Raw genomic sequence first — 23,355 nt, 5'->3', positions numbered from 1 at the left:
TTCTGTTGCCTTTGGTGCTTATTTAAAATATTTGTGAGGGGAAAGTTGTTGAGAAATCAAATCGTGATGGGAAGACAGAAGTCTAACCATTTTGGGAAGCATTGCTAAAGAAGAAATGGAAATATAAAGAAAGATTTCCCCTTTTATAGATTTCTCCAACAGAACAATTTTCAGAAAGGTAAGTTTTGGTCCCATCACTGATGTGCTTCAAATGGAGCCTGGACACCCTCATCTGGGTGGTTGGAGAAGGTCCATACTTAGGTCCAGGTCAGACTAGGTGACTGTGTCATAAGTCCTTCTGAAATTCTGGGAGTAGCTTGGTGTGTGTTTGTGTCTTGTTTTTCCAACTAGGTTGTGACTTCCTTGAGTATCAACAGCCAATGCCCTGTCCGGATCCTCCCCACGAACCCCAACATGTTTAGCAAAGTGCGTTCTCCATAGTGCTCAACATAACTGATGATTTGATCCTTACTTGGCTTGGTTGACATCCTTCTTTGCTGAATTAAGTAAAAGGATCAAGTCTTCCTTTTCCTTTTGCAGACTGACAACTTCCAATTCTAGGTTTTTCATGTTATCCTAGAAGGGTTATAAGTCAGAGAAAAAGAAACCATTTACCAGAAACCAAAAAAATCTTCTACATTTCAAGTCTCAGGGCATCCCACTGACTGATCTCCCATGAATTATATCAACATGAAACCACTACTGAGAAAGCTTTTTTTGTGATATAAAAGTCAGAGAATGGAAAATAATTCTCTAATAGCACGTACAGTTCTCCATACATTTAACAAAAAGATTATAGGTAGTTTGGTGGTTTCCAAGATTGGGAAAACCCAATGAACAGATTCCTTCCTGTTTCCTTCACTCTAAGACAGATGAAAGGAAGTTGGCTAACATCGCTTGTCAGTTAAGATTAGATTCAGGGTAGGAGTCAGCTTTTTGGATGGACAGGAAGAGCCAGAGACAAATTAGTACCAGAAATACTTCTCTTAGAGCCCACAGCACTATTTCCCAACTAACAGGCTTTAACTGAATGTTGTTTTTTTTAAATCAGTCTTGTTGGTCTCTCAAGATAGCAGAGTGAGTTATAAGAGTAGAACAGCCCAGCTGCCCCATGACTACTCCAAAAAGTATTAAAAAAAAAAAAAAAAAAAAAAAGAACTAGGTGGCACAGTGAGTAGAGCATCAGCCCTGGAGTCAGGAGGACCTGAGTTTAAATCTGGTCTCAGACATTTGACACATGAACTAGCTGTGTGACCTTGGGTAAGTCACTTAACCCCAACTGCCCTGCCCCCCCCCAAAAGAAAAGAAAATTGAGAATTCCAAAGAGAAACTAGAGTAAATCTTCATCTTATAATAACAGAATTTATCCTGTGCTTAGCAGAGTGCCTGACACACAGTAGGTGCTTAACTGATAATTAGTGAGAATTGATAACGCAGCACTTTATCTCACTTAATCCTCATAATCTGGGAAGGCAGGTGCTGTTGTTATCCCCATTTTACAGATGAGGAAAATATGGCTGACAGAGGTGAAGTGACTTGCCCAAGGTCACACAGCTTGTAAGTGTCTGAGGCAGGACTTTCGGCGTCCAAGTGGAGTACTCCATCCACTAGACCACCTAGTTGCCCAAATTCAATACATTTTGCTATGCCAGGTCTAAACAATAACCCCCCCCCGCCCCCCCGCAACAAGCCTGCAGGCCCGAGGTAAGGGGTACAGCATGAAAACCTCAGCATCGGGACGTGCTCAGGGAAGGCTGCTACCATATACTAGGCATGGAATCCTAGAGCCTGATGACGTACTTGGGCCCATGCTGCTCTGACCGGGATGGAAGCTCAGACGAGGAAGGAAATGATTAGCAGGTGCTCAGAATCAGAATCTCCCAAAACAGGCTGCCATGTGTACAGCAGCGTGGGTACAGACAACAACCAGCACGGCACACAGCACAGTAGGCTGGCCAGAAGCTGTAGAGGAACTAGAGAACACGACTGCTCGTCTCCCAGACCCCAGATAATACAGATCAATAAAAGAAGATGCACAGGATGCAGCCCTGACACAAACTTCCAATTCAGGAAGCAAGGCTGGAAAGAATGACTCAACAGAAGAAATCACTGACAACAGACAAACTCAGTGGAGCCACCAGGCACCATGCTAAGCACTGGGGATCTGAGAAAGGCAGAAACTCAATCACTGCTCGCAAGAAGCTTATAGCCAGGGGGAGAAAACACGCCAACAATTCAGTACAAACAAGATACATACAAGATAAACTGGAGGTAATCAACAGAGGGAAGGCACTAGGAGTAAGGTGGGTTGGGAAGGGCTTCTTGCAGAAGGTAGGATTTTAGCTATGAGTTGAAGGAAGCCAGGGAAGTTAGAAGGTGGTGATGAGGAGGGAGAAAGTTCTAGGCATGAGTAAAAATACCTAGAATCAGGAGATACATTTTTGGCCATGGCAAATGTGCAGATTTATTTTGCTTGGCTAGACTTCTTTGTTTCAAGAATCGTGTTTTTCTTTTTGTATGGTGTGTATGGAAAAGGGGGGTAGTTGGTAGGGAGATGGAGGCTACTGATCCAGTCATCCCTCAAAAAGAAGCCTTTGAAAAAATGGACAGAAGAGAATCAAAGATCAGAAGGAAAAAAGAGAGGCAGGGCAGCTTTGAAAAGAACAGGTTTAATATATTATATTCTTTTTTTAAAGAAACAACAACCCGGTTATACGCAATAGAGATTTGAACTTTCACATATAGCCTTTTTCTATTCTATTTTGTATATGGAAATGTCCTTTCTGGGTGTTCATTAAACCAGGATAACATTTTGAAATAATCTTGTTAGGTTATACTGTATAACAAATATACCATGGCCTATAAGGAGAAACTGATCAATAATATATACATGTATTTACGTATACACACATAAAAATACAGTATTTATTTATCCAATTTCCTAACAAAGTTTTCATTATGAAATGGGAAGAATTATTCAAGCATCTGCATCCTGGGCTGCCGGCCCTCGCAGGAAGCATGACACTTTACAATTCTCTTTCATATTCACTAACAAATGTGGAAACTTAACTGTGACCTGGCTCCTAAGTGTCTCTGCCCTTTCCCTTTCGCAGTTCTTCAAATTGCTGGGAAAGGGCTGCTTGGAACAGAAGGCCACAGTGAGGCTGTGTCTGTGTTGGAGAGGAGGACAGAGAAAATGTGCTCTGCACACAAAAAATAGTTTTGAAAAGTTTCATGTCTGAGGCTTAAGCACCTTTGATTCTAGGGAATACATCAGATATGAACTGAAGCCCCAACCCCTTCCAAGAAGTGTGCTGTCTGGCTCTCGCGGTTGAAAGGCCAAAGAACATTTATCTCAACACCTCAGTTGCTACTGCAAAATGGTGGTGGTGGCAAGGGCAGGGAGGGGCAATGAATATCATTTTGGGCAAAACTTATTTTAACTTTTCTTCTCAAAATGTGTGGGTGGAAATAAAAAAAAGTCAATTCCGTAGGTCCGTCTAGGGCGAACACAGAGTGTCCGGGGGTGGGTAGAAGAGGCTGAGTGTATTGGCTGACTGAACTAGAACATGGCTAGAAAGAATGGAGGAAGAATGCCCTATCTACATCCTGACAAGTTCACAGGTACATCAAACTAGAAAAGTTGAACAGAAAAGAGCTGGACTAGGTGGGGGCCAGAGCCTTGCCTTGAAAGAAGTACCACACTGACTCAGAAACAAATACTTTGAAAAAGAATTTAGCCACTGCTGAAAGCCTTGTGAGTCCGATTAGAAGAAAGGGAATTTTTTTTTTCTACTCTGCACTATAGCTCAATGTAACAAAAACAGCCTGGCTACAAGAGCAGAAGCTTAGTTCTATCATTAGACTATGACTTTCCCTGAAAGCAAGGAAAGATGATTCTTTAGCGTGCTATCGAACTGCATTTCTTTGCAGACTTGGAAGAATAAAATAAACGACAGGGCTCCTGTCTTCTAGTATTCTAAAAGTCCAACACTTGAGCTGTATGGGGCTGAGTCTCTTGTCTTCCGAATCAAGATGAAATGCCCACCATCTTCAGCAGAGAAGTCCACTTAAGGAAAGAGAGAGGACAGACATAGCCAAATCCTATCTCGGAGCCAGCAGAGTTTACCTGGTACTGGAACTGAATAGGCTGCAGGTGACTGTCATTCTGGGTCATTTTCTTGGCCAGAGCTTCTTTCAGAGCCAGGGTTTTATTCAACTCTATCAGCTCCTTGGACATCTGAGCCTGGCGCAGTGCATGCTGCGTGGAGAAATCAGGAGACGATCTGCTTCTCTTGGGGCTAGTTTCCACTAGCTGCAAGAGAATGGAAGAAAGGCTTTGGTTAATGCTTGCAAAAGAAACAGGTGTTTGGGGCTCCCGATGCCCCGTCACCTAGTCAGTTATTTGCACTTGGTTCTTTCCATCCCATGACTGTGACCACTCTTCTCGTCCATGCTCTCAATGTCTGCAAGCTTTATCTTGAGCCATTCGTCCCATGCAATCACAAGCACTATAGTTCCAGTGCCTTCTCTAACTGACAACCCCAGAACTGATCTTTTCTCCCAACAATGGCTGTGTGGGAAACCTGCATCTTGGCTGCCCTTATTATACCACAGATCTAAATTGTCTTCCTCATTTTCTCTTACGTCCTTCACAAATGAGGCCCTCACAAAGCCCCACGGAGGTGGTATCTAGGGAGGCGGGTGGTAACACTGAAAGTCAGCTCTTACTAGGCAGCTGTTTCTGTCCAGTCTTAACAGGTACTTCCCGAAGTTTTTACTTTGCCCCCAGGCAGGAAAAGCCCCTAAACAACCAGCCTGATTTGTCGATTCACTCCGGTGTCTAACCTTCAACCTCACCTGCTTTGTTCTCTGTGCCCCCTACCCTAGTCACCTACCTTTCCCTCCTTCCCGTCTCTCACCACAGAAGAGGCTAATCTCATACAAAACTCTCTTTGGCCTCAAAGAACAGCATTCCTTCTGCTTCATGTCTAATCCCTTCTTGCTCTTGGACACGATTTCCTAATTTCTTTCCCCTTCATTTTAGCTCCCTGGACTTTTGTGAAACAACATAAAGGATGCCGCCTAACAAGACTTCAGCAAAGTACATGGCACACACAATATCACCGAGTGGCTCTGTCAGCTTTTACTAGGTACCAGGTACTACAGACAAAGCTTTCCCAAATGCCAGGGCGCTCTAAGGATGGTGGAGGAAAGAGATGCTGAAGACAGGCTAAGTCCCAGGAAGCCGCTTGGTTAAAGCTTGCAATTGGACGCAAAAGGGCAGGTTACTCACGACATCTGGCTCGGCAGGAGTGTTAGCAGCTGAGTCCATGCACGCAGCAGTCTCATCCTGTGAAACGATGTTCAGTTAAAAAAAAAGCTTCTTGGTTAAGTCGCCAGATGTTTTTATAGCAGCCATTTAATGTTTAAAACAATCTATATTTAGAAACCCTTTTAATGGATCAAGCACAATCTTGAAGTCATCCACACCACAAGCCCATTTCACATCTGTCACCATCTTTTTTTTTTTCCATGATGAAAAACTTTGTGGCTTCTGTAAAAATAAGGTCCTATGGTAAGTGACTGAAGCACCATCCTGGGCAATTGTCTCTTTCCTGTTTCACCAAGTGCCTTTTCTTTATATGTTTTCCCAGTTGGCTTCAAAGCCAGAAAGGCTTCGGTTCTAGTCGAGCCTGGGTTCCCTCCTGGCTGTGTGACACCAAGCAAGGTACTTAATTTCTCAGTGCTCTGAGCAATTCTCTAAGACCACAGGCAAGAGAAGGTACCAACCTGCACTGGCATGTCAATATGATAATGGCTAACATTTACATGGTACTTACACCACCAGGCACTGTGCCACATACATGGTACTTACACTGCCAGGCACTGTGCCACACGCTTTACAGTGATCTCATTTGGTCCTCATGACAACCCTGGGAGGCAGGTGCTCTTATGATCCCTATTTTACAGTTGAGGAAACTGAGGCAAACAAAGGTGACGTGGCTACTGTCAGAGGGTAGTCTCCTTAAGCTCTAGCCACTGTGCATTAATTTCATGTTAATCCCAATGCTCCCCTGCCCCCCACCCCTGTCTTTGGTCTATGTTTTATAATCAGTAAAGCACCATACTCTCAGAGAACAAGAACCTGGTCTAGAGAGAGATCAGTAAAAACAGCACCCCAGCTCTAAATTAGAAACTGCTAATGAAGCAAATGTTCCTGCTTCTGTTTGGTACACAGACAAGGGAAATGGAGACCACTTTGATTTGGATTAATGAGTTTACATCGAGTTTAACCACAGGGACTTGAGCCTACATACTGACGCTCACTCAAACACCCCGAGTTCTCAGGTCTTCGATTTTACTCCATTCCCATGAGCTCCTCCTCCACCCCACCTCGGCTACCTGCAGAGATGGGCATAGCCCTGACCTTGCTGTCACCTGCATGTTCAGGAATGCTGAAATGCCTTTATTTGATCATAATGCTTTGGCGTTCGTCTCCTTGTGCCCTCAGGTCTGTCTCAGGCCATCACCTCTGCAGTGCTCCCCATCACCCCTGGCTTCGCTCTCTTCCCTTCCTATCTGATGCCTTGATGAACTCGGTTCAACTCTCCACTGCCTTCTTCTGTTGAGTCCTTGGCCCCCTTACCCTACTGTTAATTTCGACTGATCCACCCTCCCCAGTCTTGGGTTACTCCCACCATACTCTCTCTTTGCTCCTACTCCAAGTGCTGGTGAATGAAGCTAGAGAAAATTAGAAAAAGCCGGCTAAACTCCCTGGCCATGGGCATGGACTGAATCCAAGTACCCAGCAGAGGGCACTTAATAAACACTTGTTGTTGCCCATGCCCTGCAGTATCTTGGCTAGTTTAAATCCTAGTGTGTAGAGCACTTCTTTCAATAACAATCCTATCTCTTTACTCATTTAAATGCTACAACCAGGAGCTTCACGTACTATAAACTATAACCTGCTAAAGTAGCCGGCCCGGGTGGCAAAGCTCAGAAACGTTAAGTCATCCTTGCAAATAAATCCTTTGTGTGGCGCAGACTTGGGGGTGGGAGGGACAGAAAGGGACATATATGTCTCTACTTTTACAGGTAACTGTGACAAGGACATCTAAATTGGAGTAAGATTTAAGAGAAAGAGTGAAATACAAGAAAACCTATGCAAAGTGCTTTGCAAAGTTGAATTTCTACAGTAACATGAGCTATCGCTATTATTAAAGAAGCAGGAGGAAGAGATGGGGATAAGGGACCACACCGCCCGGATGGGGAAGGTTTGCCAACTGCACAATCACTAATATTGCCAGGCAGGAAGTGCCGTGGAAAGGGGGCTGCACCTGGAGTCGGGAGGACCTGGCTTTGGAATCTGCCTCCTGGTGTTTACTGGCTACAATACCAAAGGACAGTTAAGAGCCTCATTGCCAGGGCTTCCTAACGCCTCCCTATTCAATATGAAAAGGAACAAATTAGACAGTTTGCCCCCCACACACTCCCAGCTGGCTTTCTGAAACATTCCTCAAAGGTTAAAGGTCACTCCAGGTGAATGGCTCCAAGGGCAAACTTCCAAATATTATCTCATTCGATCTCACAACAACCCTGCAAGGTAGGTGCTATATCACCCCATTTTACAGATGAAGAAACTGAGGCTAAGAGAGGTAAAGTGACTTGTCCAGGGTCATACAGATAATAAAGGGATACATTAATTTTTTATAAAGAAAGCTTTCTTTAGTGCACAGACATTTGCTTCTAGTACCTTAGGTTGGGAACCTCCGATCTAAGTGATTACAAATCCCTGGAAAACCATGGCTTTTTTGGTTTAACAGCATCTCTGAGCTGAGTATTTCCCATCTTTTACCACAAGCCTTCCTCCTGTTAATTATTTCCTATTTTGCATATCCCCTGAGCCAGCCAGTCACCAGTCACCCCTTCCTCTGGGAAAACATCTACGTTATCACTTGGCTCAGTTGTCAGATTCTCCGTGAGGGAAGCTTTTCTTGCTTCACAGATATGTCCTTGTCTTTCTTGCACTCAGCACTCAGGCCCTGGCTAGAAGGTGGAACAATGCTCGTCGTGGTTGCTGTGACAGAAGAGGATGACATCCTGTCTCACAGCTGCTTCCTAAATCAAACCAGTACATCAGCCATCTCAATGGCACAGCCTAGCAGAACAGCAGTGTCTAACCTCTTCTTCAGGAATTCTTCTAGAGAGCTGAAACTGAGCTCAATGTGCAGGGCCATGCAGATGGGCATTTTTAACAGAGGCACAGATGGGGCTGACCATGGTCATATCGTGCTCTGTGACAATGCTGTCCTTCAGTTAGGCCTCAGCTCACTTCACTTTGGGCTATATAGGGGAAAAGAGCTCTCATGCCAAGGGGGTATTGTCTAACAAGGCAGTCAGTCAAGCAAACCGGGCTGCTCTTCATGTTCCAGAAGCCACATCACCAATGACAGAGAATGTGTCACAGACACTGCAACCTGCGGTGGCCTGTTTTAGAAATTCTCAAAATGGATATACATGGGTAGAAAAGTGGTACCTTAATACCATCTTTACTTGGCTTACCGAGAGCTGACTTATCACATGCTGCAGATTATGAATTATCTCCAAATTTTCTTTTAACTCTTGATCCTCCAGAGACTCTATCAGTTTCTGCAGATCAAGTTTGGACCTGAAAGTTTTAAGTGCAAGCATTAGAGGAGAGGAGGTTAAAGGGGCACTGGTCCCCCCGACTCCACGTGTGACAAGACACTTACGCTGCATGTTGCTTAAGCTCTTCTAGCTTGGCGTTCAGCTTGTCATTCACTTGTTCTGTCTGTAACAAAAACGCAGAAGACCATCAGAGGCCTTGTACAATCGTGCTCATCTATGGCTAGGAAGAACAAGACTGGATGGAGAGGGGGACTCCCTCCAGTGCAATTCTGGAAGCCTTCAGAGGCTTTCATTATTCAGAGAAATTCACTGTTAAATTCAGCAATGGAAGCTGGTCACCTGCCTCTCACTCTAGTCATCAGCGGCCACTTCCAAAACCTGAGGAGCTAGGCACCAGACCTGCCACAGAAGCTCACACTTCCTCTCCACAGAGAGGCTTCAGAGCGTGGATGAAGGCTGTGTTTCCTGGCATGCCACTCCCCATTGTTTAAAGTAACTCAACAGATGCCGGGACTACAGTGTTACCTACATAACCTTACATCAGGACTAAATGTTGGTGTCCCTCCGGCAGGGCTAAGCTGGTGTGAAAAGAAAAACGTGAAGAATAAGAGACATGACCAGGTGAACGGTGGGAGAAGAGTAGAGCGGAGGGGAAGCCAGATTGGTGAAGGAACTTTAGTCAGTTCTATTTCAATCCCTGATCTAATATGTGTGTCCACAGTGCACTAAAGTTCTCTTCTGGATCTACAGTATATAGTTTTGTTCCTGTGCAAGCTGCTGTCAGCCACAAAGCGTAAGCAGACTGACCCACCAACAGGTTTACCAGGTCAGGCAGCAGCCTTAACAACTTTATGACGGTCCCACAGGTGTAGAGCTGATACAGGAACCAGACACACTGATGCACATCTCAAACAGGAGCATCAAATATAGAACTGTAATTAAAAAATACACCACCTCTCACCCTTGCCCTTATGCCAGCCATAGGTATTAAGTTTGGTCCTCTTTAAACAAAGGTTTGGAAGCAGCCTACCCTTCCTTCTTGGAAAACACACTGTGACACAGGTGGCTGCATGTCAGAAATGTAGACTGAGTGGAAATTTGTTGCTTTCAGGCAGAAGCTTGCCCGTCAAAGGAGAATGAACCAAGCCTGGGCACTGGATTATGGTGGCAAGAGTGTGACCAAGTTTCCTCCCTTCCAAAGTACTCTATAATACATCTTCCATTTTGAAATGGGATGGAACAGCAAAATGGATATAGAAAGATACATAAGTTTACTTTATAGTCAAATGCCCTAGAATGAGAACCTGCTCTGTATAGGTGTAAATTTGTACTTTGTAACACTTATTACAAACCCAGGTTTTGCAGCAAAAGGGTTCCCCTAAAGGTTTTTATAACACAAATCCATTTCATTCCATATAAGCTTTGCAAATCAGAAGCAGGAATAAGTAAGAAAACTAAAGCTAGTCAATATCCAGACGATCCATAGCACAAGACTCTTCTACCCAGTTCTGGAAGTCTCACCAAAATGATCCTCTCCAACATCTGGGCTGTCTGACCAGCTGCCTCACTGAGTTCACGGCTCAGCTTTTCATTCTCCTCGTTCAGAGACTGATTCTTTTCCATTAGGGACTGGAGATTCTCTGATGGCTCCACACTAGAACAGAAATCAAGTCATGAGAAAATTACCTGAGAAGTTCTACATTAGAGGTGGCCAAAAAGAAATTTCACGGGCTATTTCTTAGGGAGTAAAAGTGCCCCAAGTTATCCCGCCTCATCCTTCACATGGGTCTGTACATATGATTACATCCAATTTAGTCTAATCCTACTCAGGCAGGACTCTGGAATGCAAAGAACTATTTTCTCAACAGAGAACTCAGAGTCAGATGCAATTGTAATAAGAATGGGAATCAAGGGTTGCTCTCTTTAGAACCTTTGCTATAGGACTAAACCACTTATATATCAGTAGGCAGAAGTGAAGCTAAATTTCCATTGGATAGTCCACAGTCAGGAGTGGTTCCAATGTTGCTCAGCACAATGCTATGGGGAAAATACAAGGCCAAAATTCAATCCATTCTGACTTGATGGAATCGAACCCCAAGGTTTTTTACAGATAGACTTCAACAAGGGAGCTGGAGTGATGGCCAGTGGCCAAGAACAGATGTCACAACCTATCATAAATCAGAACATCCCCTTCCAAAAAGATGGCGAGGAGATGGAGAAGAGAGATATCTCTCTTGCTTGCTTCTCCTGAAATGCACATTTCATTGCTTCTTGTCTACTAGTTTGGTCTACTTTAAGCACCCTCTTCCTATCGCCCTCTGGGGAAAGAGGCAGTACAATTCTTTACTTCCAACAACAGGAGAGGGGTAAGGGCAGTAGGTTGTAGAGATACCTGTAAAGCACATATGTCATTTCTTGCCTGTTCTGGAGTAGGATCTATCAAAGGATATGAATAGGAAGTCTCAAAAGAAGGCAGACTATCAACCACCAGATGAAAAATGCTCTGAATCACTAATAACAGTAGAAATGAAAATTAAAATAGCATTGGGGTTAGAACCTAATGCCCATCAAAACGGCAAAGATCACAAAAGAGGAAAATGATGATTGTTGGAGGAGCTATGGAAGGACAGGCACACTGATGCATCGCTGATAGAGCTATGAGTTGGCGGAGCCACCTGGAATGCAATTTGGAATTAGGCCTCAAAACTCTAAACTGCATCCCTTTTGATCCAGCTCAATCCGGCACATATCCACCAAGGATCAAAGACAGAAGGAAAAGGCCCATTTGTAGAAAAATATTTATAGCAGCACTTTTTGTTATGGCAAAACACTGCCAACAATGCAGGTACCCATCAACTGAGGAACGGAACAAATCTTACGGTATGTGAATGTTAATGGAATATCCTTGTGTTTTAAGAAAACGTGAAAAGGACATATTCAAAGAAACCTAGCAAAACTTATTTGAACTGATGCAGATTGAAGCGAGTAAAACCAGGAAAAGAATTCATACAATGACTATAATATTGTTTAAAACAATTTTTTTCAATGAATATTTATTTTCTCTGCTTCCCACTTTGCCTCTCCAATTAGAAAACAAAACAGAACGAAATATGGCTACTCAAAAATAAATGATCTCATTCTACATCCCGAGTCCATCATCTCACAATGTAAACATAAACAACTTTGAAAAACTCAGCAATTCTGATCGATGCAATGACAAATTATGACTCCAGGAGACTGATGACGAAACACACTTCCTACCTCTTTGCAGAGAGGGGATGGATGAGAGGTGCCAAATGCGGTATCCATTTTAGACATAACCCATGTATACATTTGGTTTGATTATACTTATTTGTTACACGAAATGCTAGAGAGTTTGGGGGCATGGTGATAATAGTCAAATAAAGCAAAGGGAAAAAAATCAAGCATCATGAACATTTAAAAATACAAAGAGAGCAGAAAGCTCAGACAAGTAGGGAAGGGTACACGCTATCATGTCAAATTTTGCACATATCTTTTAAATCCACAAACTATATGTAATGGAGATTCACACTCACACACATACTCTCCCCCCTCCTTCTTTTCAGTTCTTTGTATATAAAATGATCATTTTTGTTGATATCTATCAAGGCTGTATTTTTTTAAAAATGAAGCAGACCAACAATATGTATTTCAGTTAGTATGAAATGTTCCCAAGGGATTTTAGAAAGGCCAAAAGAACTGCACTTTGATCCAAAGACTTCAGGGAAATGGAATGATCTTTAGGACAAATAAGGCTTACTATAGAGAGGATGGTAACCAGCTGCTGCACTTAATCTCCAAAAAAGGAGTCCTTAGCTTGCTCTTAAGCAAAAACCACAAGTTGGATCTCATCAAAATTAATACTTGGCTCTCAAATTACACTGTGGAACATTTGCTGGTTAGGCATTTATGAAGGAACACTGCTGAAGACGATTCATTATTCTAGATCAGTAACTCTTAACCTGGGGTCTGTGAATGTTTGTAAAATACTTCCATAACTAGATTTTGATATAATTGGTTTTCTTTGTAACGCCATGATTCTTTAGGCATCTAAAAACATTATTCTGAAAAGGGATCCAAAGGCTTCTTTGCTAGAGTGCCAAAGGTGCGCACGCCACAAATAAGGTGAAGAATCCATCCCTACTTTAAGAGAAGCTGATGTTTCTTCCCTTTGTTGCTAGCTGATGATCTTTACAACAAAGTGGTCATCACATTTATTATTAGCTGGCCAGTTCGAACGTTGAATATATCATTATCTTTCAAAATTGATTAAAAAAGGAGGAATTATGAAATCCAAGGCATCTGCTCATTTTTCCAACCAAAATTTGGTAAGTTACGGGCACATTAGTTATTTTAGAATCCTAGAATATGAAAGCTGTGTGTGACCTTAGAGAGCAACTAACCCAATTCTCTCATTTTATGGATAAAGAAACTAAGGTCTGTAAAATGATTTGCCTAAGATGACCCAGCTAGTAAGTGGCAAAGTCAAAATTCAAACCCAGGCCTTTTGCCCAAGTCCAGTGTTCTTTCCCCTACATCACACTGTCTCTTTAGCTTGAGATAAATTTCTGAAATACTTAAGTGCTACAAGAGATAGGTACTATATGAATATAGAGAATATAGAACATAAAAGTCCTCAAAGCCCAAAGGGAAAAAAGTTGGTAGTAAAGAATCAGGGGTCTTAAATAAACAGATATGACTATGAGCCAGGGCAGCCATATGGAAGGCAATGTGCCTAGAGTAAGCAGACTAGAATTAACAAGGAGACATGGCATTATGGTTTGTCAATGGTGAAATCAAGATACCTTCACTCATATTCTAGTCAATTATCTATGCTGGGAACATCTGCAGATATCAAATAAGTTTACTACAAAAGCTTTGTGGACTGTGCTCTAAGAACAAAAGAAGAAATAAAAACAGAGACAAGCTTTCTAGAAAGTGAATGGACAAGGACTTCCTAGGAGGATGGAGGAGTGAAAGGTCCTCTTCTCTCCTCAATATTTTCTTCAAACAAATCACTCAACAACAAAAAGAAAAGCTACTAGAAACTTTCAAAAGAACAATAAGGAATTGAGTATGACTAGAATCTAGACATGTTGATGAAGGAGTTTATATTATAAATATGCAAAAGAGAAAGCAACTGGCTCAACTGAAAAACGAAAGAAAGATTATTTCACTGGAAGATAGAAGGTAGAAACAATAGATAACGTAGAAAACAAAACCCAAGAAATTCTACAACGGGAAAAAATTTTAGACCCAAGACAGACAAAAGTCATAACAGATTCATAAGGTAGAACAAGCAGAAAAAAAATAAGAATTATTGGGCTTCATAAAAACAGTGAAGAAAATCAAACAAGCATCTATGAAGCTCTCATCATATGCCGTATACCTGGCACTGTAAGTGATGGGGACACAAATGCGAAAACAGTTCAGGCATTGAATAAAATGACATTCTAATGAGGGTGGAAAAGAGGCTGACTACTATATTTCAGGGAATCACGTAAGAAAATTTCTAAGTTGGAAAAATAGAGAGATTGTAAATGAACAGAATTTACAGGCTGCCCAAAGAAGTGAACCCTAAATTCAATTTAATCAGATATACTGTCAAAGTTCAGGATAATGAAAGAAGATGATTTTACAAGTTGGCAAAAAGAAAAACATCTCACATCAAAAACCTCATCCATTTGAATTGCACAAGATTCTTCTCTAAAAATGGGAAACGAGAGAAGCAGATAGAATCGGATATCCTGAAAGCTCCAAGAGAGGAATCCAGACACTAATCAACTTCCCAATTTCTAAAATAAAAGATTGTCACATAAGAATTCATAGGTGTGAGGAACTGATGACAACGAGAGGCAGCCTTAAGGCAGCTTGCAGTACATAAAAACAAGAAGAGCCTGAACTATACCAAAATAAGCACATACACAAAAAATCAGTGAGTTCCTTATATGTGTGATATAATCACCATAGGAAGAAAACAGTATCATGCTGAAAAGGGACCATTACCAAACATATATACCAAATAACACAGGAGCTACATGTAAAATCAATAATGGTGGGGGATTTCAATGCCTCATTTACAGAACACAAAGCAGTAAAAAAAAAACAGAAAGGAAAGGTCCACACTTGAATAGAGTTCTGAAGAAATTACATTCAATAGTTATATGGGGGAAAGTCAATGGGAAGAGTGAGGAATACCCTCCCCACCCCCAAATACAAGGAAATCACAAAAATTAAATGATCACATTCTAATATACAAGTTGCAAATAAATTTGGAAAAAAATTAAATACAACATTTGCAAAGAACGATAAGGCAGGTATATGGCTCAGTGGATAAAGTTCTGGGCCTAGAGTCAGGAAGATCTGAGTTCAAATAGGGCTTCCATCTACCTGTGTGATCCTGGGCAAGTCACTTTATCTCTCTGTGCCTCAGTTTCCTCAGCTATAAAATGGGGATAATAAGAGCCCCTATCTCTCAGGGTTGTGAGGATTAAATGTGACAATATTTGGAGAGTGCTTAGCACAATGCCTGGCACATAACAGGTGCTGGATATTATCACTGTTATATGTTATTATTCTATGGTCCATAAGGCAAAGTAAGAACTGGAAACCAATAGCACTCCTGTGTTTTCTTCCCATCACTATCAGGAATCCCAGGGAAGAAGCTCCTGCCAATGCAGAGGAGCAGTTGTTTCTCTTAGAGAGTTGTTCAAGGCACAGAGAATTTAAGTGAACTGCCCAAGGTCACAAAGCAAGCATATGTTGGAGGGAGAACTCAAACTCACATCTTCTAGGCCCAAAAGCTGGTTCTTCATTCATTCTGCCATGTTCCCTCCCATTAATGAAGGCAGATGGAAAGAATGTTTAATTTGATGGGGATGAGGAGTGGGAGAAAAATACTTGTTAACTGAGAAAAAATTAATTTAAAAAATAAAAAAGAAACATTAGATGAAATACAGCAATGTATAATTTTTTTATTATGCTCAAGTAAAATTTACACCAAGAATATGAGGATGATTCAATACTAGGAAAATAATCAGTCTAACATATTTTATCACAAAGAATATGAAATCTCATGATCAGCCCAGTCAAAGAGCCTTTGTGCGCTGTGGCCGCCAAACAATGGCTGTGGAGACCTGGAGGCAGGACAGTCCTCAGCCACTGGTCGCAGGCTCTTCCATAGACTGTCCTCTAATTGTAGGGTCTTAGAGAATCCTGGGTTACTTCCATAAAAAGACTGAGGAGGACTTGATTGTGGTTACTAAAACATCTATTATTCCAAAAGGTTAATTTTTCCTTAATGAAAAAGAGTTATTTGAAACCCCAAACTGGCATTATATGTAATGGAGAAATGGGGATTTTTACAATAAGAAAAGGGATAAAACTGAGCTGTCTACTCTTACCATTACCATTTGGCGCAGTTTTTTAAATGCTAGCAAAAAAAGAAGGCAAGAAAAATAAATTAAGCAAATAAGCAGAGGCAAAGGACTGGTTCAAACATCCCTATCTGCTGCTGGCTTACTTAGGAAAACCTGAGAGACTTGACTTCAAAAATTGAGATAACTGCTTTACCAGGTAATGGGGTATAAGATAAACGTACTACAAATCATCAGCCTTTCTAAATATGGTGGAAAAAACGGCTAGAGTGGCGTGGTAAAAAGAAAGTAGAACCCAGGGAATAATACAGACTATGATAATGCCAACGATCAATAATACTACAAAACAGTGATACTGTGGCGAGTTCCAATGAACGATCTCACTCCTGGAGAACCGAGAAGGAAAACCCGGCCATTCCCTTAGCAGAGAAGTGGGAAGTACGGACGTGAGCTGTAGTCTACACCGTCTACATGGTGTTTGACTTTTCTAATGGTCTCTTTTTTTAAAGGAAAGGATTAGGAAGGGGTTCAATTGGGAAGGGGCAATTAAAGCAAAAAGATGGGTATAAAACAATAAGCAACAACAGAAGTTAAAACAATACAAATGTAAAGATACTTAAAAACAAATGGAGCTTTAAAAAACTCACACTCTTTACAGTGATAAAATATTACAAAATACTTAGGCATTAACCTATCAAGACGCACATAAGCTAGACAGAGACCAATATCTTAATGGAGAAAAAGAATGAAGTAATTGGATGTGTGGCGAGGCCGAACCAAAGTTAGAAGCTTAATGCAACACTAATCAAAATACTAACGTATGGACTTATCTGTTCTTATGAAGTGTTAAGCTATATGAAAGAACAAATGGACAAGAATAGAGTGGTAAATTAGGAAAAGAAAGGCAAAAGATTGCCAGAACTCAGCTAGCAGAGGGCATTTCTATGGCAATTAAAGGCAGAAAGCACTTACGTCATCTGAATCTCCCAAGCCTGTGCAGAAGGCACTACAGGCACCATCCACTTAATAGACAAGGCAAACAAGGCTCCAAGAAGTCACTGGCCCCTGGCACGGAGGATCCAACAGCTATGCCTATTAGATGGTGAGCTCCTTGAGGGCAGGCACTGTTTTTGTCTTTCTACATAGTGAGCACTTAACAAATGTTTGACTTGACCCTGCTTCTCATACTATAAAGCACGGGTGGGAAACGTGAGGCCTTGAGGCCCTATGGGTCCCTCCAAGCTTCATGGGAAAAATTCCCTTAGGATTTGTTCTGTAAAACTTGGAGTCAAAGGACTGCACCCAAGGACCTAGAGGGCCCCAAGTGGCGGCTGAAGCCACAGGTTCACCACCCCTGCATAAAGCAATAGCTATTAAAAATGATCTAGTACTGGATTTGGTTTTTAAAAAGGGGCTGGGGGGGAACAGATCAATGGAACAGATTCGACAGCCCAGTAATCAAGAGAAATGGATACAATAGACTTTTAGAAATCCAAGATCACAAAAACACCAAAGAAACAGTTCATTATTCAACAAAAACTTCTGGGCAAATGGGAGAGCAGAATGGTGAGAGGGGATTTCTAGGCCCATCTCACCATCCCATACTCCACTGAGTCCTTGAGCTAATCAGTTCGCAAGCTCCCCTCAGTGACGCCAACTGAAGCTCATCCATGAACCTCATCGACATCTTCCCTGAAGTCCATCATAGGGATCCACCCGACATTTCTCTATCATGAGGGTACTAGTGAAGTACTTGGGTTGTTCACCTGGCTTCCACAACCCTGTGACCAGACTATTGTCTTTTCCCATCATTACATACTACAAATTTGTTATCTAACTACGCCCGAGCCCTCACTGCAGCAAAACAACCCTTTCACTCTGACCTAATTGACTCCCTATCTCACTCCCCACAAAAGCTTTTCTAAACCTTCTCTTCTCAAGCCTCTCACTCCTCCCCCTGTTTTACTGAGAAAATGGAGGCCATTCACTGAGAACTCCATCTTCTCCCCTTGTCCCCATTTCAGAGCTCCCGTCACCATCCCCTACCTTCTGCTCCTTTCCTGCAGGCTCTGCCAAGGAAGTAGTCATTCTCCTGGCAAAGGCCAACCCTTCTACATGTGCCCTTGACCTCATTCCTTCCTGTCTTCTACATCAAATTCCCTCACTGGAATTTCATTCCTTTTATTCCCCCTTGAAAATGATATCATGGTTGAGGTTTCATAAACATTAAGTGTTTTTTAGACATCTGAGTATTTGAATGAATTAAAAACAAAGAACAAACTTACTATATCTCTACAAGTGATTAAATACTCACAAAAACAAATACCAAGTTTTTTAGAACAGGAATAAGACCTGTAAATCTGTATGTGGGCTTCTATATAGTGGGTTTCAAATGTTTGATTAAAACTCAAGTTTTCAGATCCTATTCCTCCCATAGGCCAAAGCTCTAAGCTACATAGGAATTTGGAGGTAGGGCAGAATCTAGAATACCCAGCTTAGACTGTATGGACCTGCGTAGACCAAGACCACACTAAATTACAACTAAAGTGAATGTATAGCTGCTCTTTTTTCACTAGAAAGGTATGGAATGTTGTATTTATAGTCAAATACAGTTGGTTTTGTCAAACATAAAAAAAAACAATATTTAGTACAAGACAAGGCTCAACGTATTGGTCAGGGTGGAGGGTGTATTTGGAAGTAAATGAATTCTCAAAGCCAAAAAAAGAAACTGAGAGTACAGGGATTTGACCAAAGCGAATCCTGGCTTGTGTCATTTTTTCCCATGGAACATCCTGTTGGAATATAGGTGGGTCACCCAGTCCAAATTAAAGGAAGAGAATCCAAAAGACAACTTGCCAAATACTAAAGAACCAACAGATTAGGACCGTTGTACTTGTGCTACATGATGTTAGGAGCCCCAGTGAGACTGGGCACAACTAGAAGTGGAGAAGAAGCCGACATTAGGAGATCCACTTGAACTAGTCTGTGACTCTTACTTGATAGATACGGGCAGAGTCCCTCCGTGGGTTTGGAGCAATAACACTTGCAACTGCTGGACCTGAGAGAATTAGAGAAAACGATAACCTGGTCAGTCAAAAGCTATTCATCCCTTGGGAGTTGGATACATTCCTGTGATTAGGAACATGCGAATTTCACCCAATGCCTGGTAAATCGCAGGCACTCTTGGATGCTAAAGGGAGGAAGCAACAGTGCGAATGCTTGTGAGATGATCAGTAGAGGAATGGCATTAAGCTGGTCCGCTCTCTGCTGCTATTAGGATGAGCCACCACTATTTACCAAAGCAAAAATCCCAATGTATTTACTGACCATGTACTCCGCATTGTATTAGGGTGTGCGTGTGCGTGCTTGTGTGTATGTGTGCATGTGCATGCATGTGAATGAGTGTGTGCACACGTGACCCTGTGTGTGTATGTGGTGTGAATGTGGAATACAAGATGAAGATTTGGTTGGAGACATGACAAACAAACCTGACTCAAGAGCAGACGCGTTAAGATAGTTGGGTGCTAGATAGAAAGGCTTCATACAGGCTGGACAGAGGTGAACAGGGTCTTGAAGAAGGAGGATTTAGAGAAGCTAAGAAGACAGTGGCAGGACAGTGAAGCAACTGGCTTGACAGAAGCACGGTGTGTGTGTTGGGCAAATAGTGAGAAATAAGGTTAGATAGAAATAAGGGTGCATTGTGGAGGGACTCAACAATCTGGAAGAAGAGTTTAGACTTCATATGAACCGTTGAAGGTTTCTGACTATGTGAATGAAGAGAAGACTTAATCTTTTAGGAAGACTGATCTGGCAGCACTAGAGACAATGGATCTGAGTAAGGGAGGTAGAAGAAAAGACTTGAGACAGACTCTGCCTGGAGAGAGACTGTTTTCATCCAGAAACACGGGGATGGCGGATGACCTAGAACACGAGAATAGTGATGTAAAGAAAAGGACAGGCACGAGACATTCTGAAGGAAAAAATTGGATAAGATTTAGTTTTGGAGAATGAAAGAAGAGAAAGTCTAGAACAATGGTGATTCAACTTGACAGGGATAGCTAACAAGTTTGCTTTTACACATCTCCTCCACTAAAATGAGAGGGTTAGACTATATTACCTCCAAGGTGTCTTTCAGCTCTAATATTTGAAGTTGATGATGACTTACTAGACCCTTGGTAGGGGCCAAATGGTTATATACCCAGTCAGGTAGGCTACTGCATGCTAAACCAAAAGCAAATGTAGATCTCTGGTACCCAGGTACAGAAACTCTCTTCTATGTCTTTGAGATGTCTAGGTCTATCTCACTATAGACTACGTCTATAGCTCCCTGGGATTTTGGCTGCAGTAATTCTTAGGACATGATAAGAAGGAGAAATCTAGTAGGGGTCCATTAGTGCTTTTGAACTGGCCAGACCATCTTAGAAAGAACCAGCACCCCTAGGAATCTCTTCTGCTGCCAAACAAGATGAACAAATGTGATTATGTGCCAGTGCTAATTGGCTATTTCTTTGAAGCCATAATGACAAATTAACACAATAATTGTAATTCAATACTGCTGACTACCGTCCAATGTCACCGCTAGTACCTGTTGCTTCAGATAGTTGAGTTCAGCCGTCTGGGGATCAAGGTTGACAATGGGTTTGTTCTTGATTTTCCGTGCCCTGTCAGCATAGCGCAATGTATTCACTGTTTCTTCTAGGTTGGAGTCTGCAGGACTCACGCAGGCGATCATGAGAGTATGGCTGTTACCACCTAGTGAGTCTGAAAGAGAACAGAACCAGTTAACACTAACAGTTCAGAGTTACCCTACTTGTCCCCTAATCTTACTTGAGAAAGGGCTTCCTGCTGTTCTACAGAGCAGTCACTGAGGCCTAGTCTGAACATATTAATGTCACTTTGGTCATTAGATATTCTCAGGAGGCCCCCTCTTGGTGACTGGGATGGCACCCTCCCTGAACACCAATAGTCTAGCACAGGGGTGGGGAACCTGCAGCCTTTGTTAAAATTTGGATTCGGGAGAGCAGAAGTACTGGCTACGCCACGATCAAGCCCCAGGCCTCCCAGCCCAGGATGGGAGTCTGTTGGAGTGCGGAGCCTACGGCCGTGGGAACAGCTAGCCTGGAGGCCTCCAACCCCGGGCAAACGCAAGGGCACCAGACCAAACCAACCAGGAACAGCAGAGCAATCCGGTCAGCCTATGGGCCTGGGAGAGTGCTGGGTGAGTGAAACGACGGAGCAGGAACAGGCCCAGGGCAGAAGTACCAGCTACAGCCACAATCGAACCCCAGGCCTCTCAGCCCAGGAGAGTCTGTCAGAGTGCAGAGCCTGCAGCTGCGGGAGCAGCTAGCCCGAAGGCCTCCAACCCACAGTCTAAAGGTTTGAAACTCGCCTTCTTGGACTCCCAGTGGCCAGGATGTGCAGGTAAAATGGTTCATATCCCTGCCTTGAATAAACCCAGAGAAACCTCAGGAGAAACAGAAGAGCCAGAAGAAGGGGCTTCAGTAGTAAGAGAAGTGGGGGAGAGGGCCCTTCCTGTTGTGGTGGAAGGAGACTAGTGCAGGAAGAGAGGGCGTCCCAGCAGCCCTCACCTCAGCAGAACAAGGAGAGTAACTGAGCCCCAGGGGAGTGGAGCTAACTAACGTCAATGCCAGGACCCCAGACTTGGCTTTGCACAGCCTGGGGAAGTGGCAGACACCAGCACAGACATGAGCTGAGACCACCTGTGCTGTAGAGCAGTCCTGGGGAAGAGGAGACTCCCAGCAGGCAGACCACCCCTCCCCCACACCTCACGAAACCAGAAGCCATAGCACATAAAGCTAGATCCCAACACAAGAAACTTGGGACAGGGACCCCTGAGCCTCAGAAACAGAGACCGACTTCAGAAACCAGGAGGGGGCAAAAAAAAAACACCATGAGAAAGAATTGTAAGAAGCTTTCAAAGATGATTGACTCATATTATGGAGACAGGGAAGACCAAAATACCAATTCAGAAGAGGACAGCATGAATACTACACCCACATCTGAAACCTCAAAAAGTGAACTGGTCTGCAGCCCAAAAAGCATTCCTGGAAGAACTCAAAGATGACTTTAAAAACCAAATTAGGGAGGTAAAAGAAACAATGGAAAAAAAAGGAAAAAAAATTCCCTGAGGAAAACAAATCTTTAAAAGGTAAATCGGGGAATTGGTTAAGGAAAATCAGAATATAAATGGAGAAAATGGCTCATTGAAAAAGTAAAATCAACCAAATGGAAAAAGAGATAGAGAAGACAAAAGAAGAAAACAAAACATTAAAAATTAGAATTGGGCAAGTAGAAGCTAATGACTCTATGAGACATCAAGAATCAGTCAAACAAAATCTAAGAAATGAAAAAATAGAAGAAAACATGAAATATCTGATTGGAAAAACAACCAACCTGGAAAATAGATCCAGGAAAGACAATCTAAGAATTATTGGTCTACCTGAAAGCTATGATGAAAAAAAGAGCCTGGACAGTGTCTTCCATGAAATCCTTAAAGAAAATTGCCCAGAGGTCCTAGAACCAGAGGGTAAATCATCGAAAGAATCCATCGATCACCTCTGGAAAAAGATCCCAAATTGAAAAGTCCAAGAAATATTATAGCCAAATTCCAGAACTATCAGGTCAAGGAGAAAATATTGCAAGCAGCCAGGAAGAAACAATTCGAATATCACAGAAGTACAGTCAGGATCACGCAGGATCTGTCAGCTTCTACATTAAATGACAGGAGAAACTGGAATATGATATTCCAAAAGGCAAAGGAACTTGGACTACAACCAAGGATCAACTACCCAGCAAAACTGAGCATAATTTTCCAGGCAAGCAGATGGACATTCAATGAAATAAGGGGATTCCAGACCTTCCTGATGAAAAGGCCAGAACTCAATGGAAAATGTGATCTCCAAATACAAAACTCAAGAGAGACATAAAAAGGTAAATGGGGAGGGGACCCCTAGTTAATCATTAAGGCTAATTAGTTATATCCTTATATAGGATTATTTTGTTTCATATATGTTTGAGATATATATATGTATATATGTATATGTCAATCTTGAGAATAGTATAGTTATGACAATGGAAAGGGATATATTCATAGACTGGGTGTCAGTGTCAGTATAGCCAACATAATGATAAAAAAATATAATTAAGAGATATAAAGGGATGGTTCTGGGAGAAGAGGTAAGGAGGGAGTACAAAAGGGTAAATTACATCACATGAAGAGGCACAAAAACATATTGCAGTAGAGGGAAAGAAGGGAGGGAGAAGAGCAGTATCTGACCTTTACTCT

At 42.2% G+C, this 23,355-nt stretch overlaps 1 protein-coding gene across 1 annotated transcript in view; it reads right to left on the bottom strand.

The window, feature by feature from the left end:
- Window positions 1-23,355, bottom strand: part of KIF4A (kinesin family member 4A) — a gene marked incomplete at its 3' end in the record, with an annotated part of 74,222 nt that overhangs the window by 29,936 nt on the left and 20,931 nt on the right. Inside the window, 8 exon segments of the mRNA XM_036740086.1 lie at window positions 473-576; window positions 4,130-4,315; window positions 5,297-5,353; window positions 8,566-8,671; window positions 8,757-8,815; window positions 10,174-10,306; window positions 19,046-19,107; window positions 20,635-20,810. Of these exon segments, the coding sequence (XP_036595981.1) occupies window positions 473-576; window positions 4,130-4,315; window positions 5,297-5,353; window positions 8,566-8,671; window positions 8,757-8,815; window positions 10,174-10,306; window positions 19,046-19,107; window positions 20,635-20,810 (883 nt within the window).

This window comes from Trichosurus vulpecula, chromosome X (assembly GCF_011100635.1).
Source record: "Trichosurus vulpecula isolate mTriVul1 chromosome X, mTriVul1.pri, whole genome shotgun sequence".
Classification (NCBI taxonomy): Eukaryota; Metazoa; Chordata; class Mammalia; order Diprotodontia; family Phalangeridae; genus Trichosurus; species Trichosurus vulpecula.
This window is presented reverse-complemented; position numbering and strand designations above follow the sequence as displayed.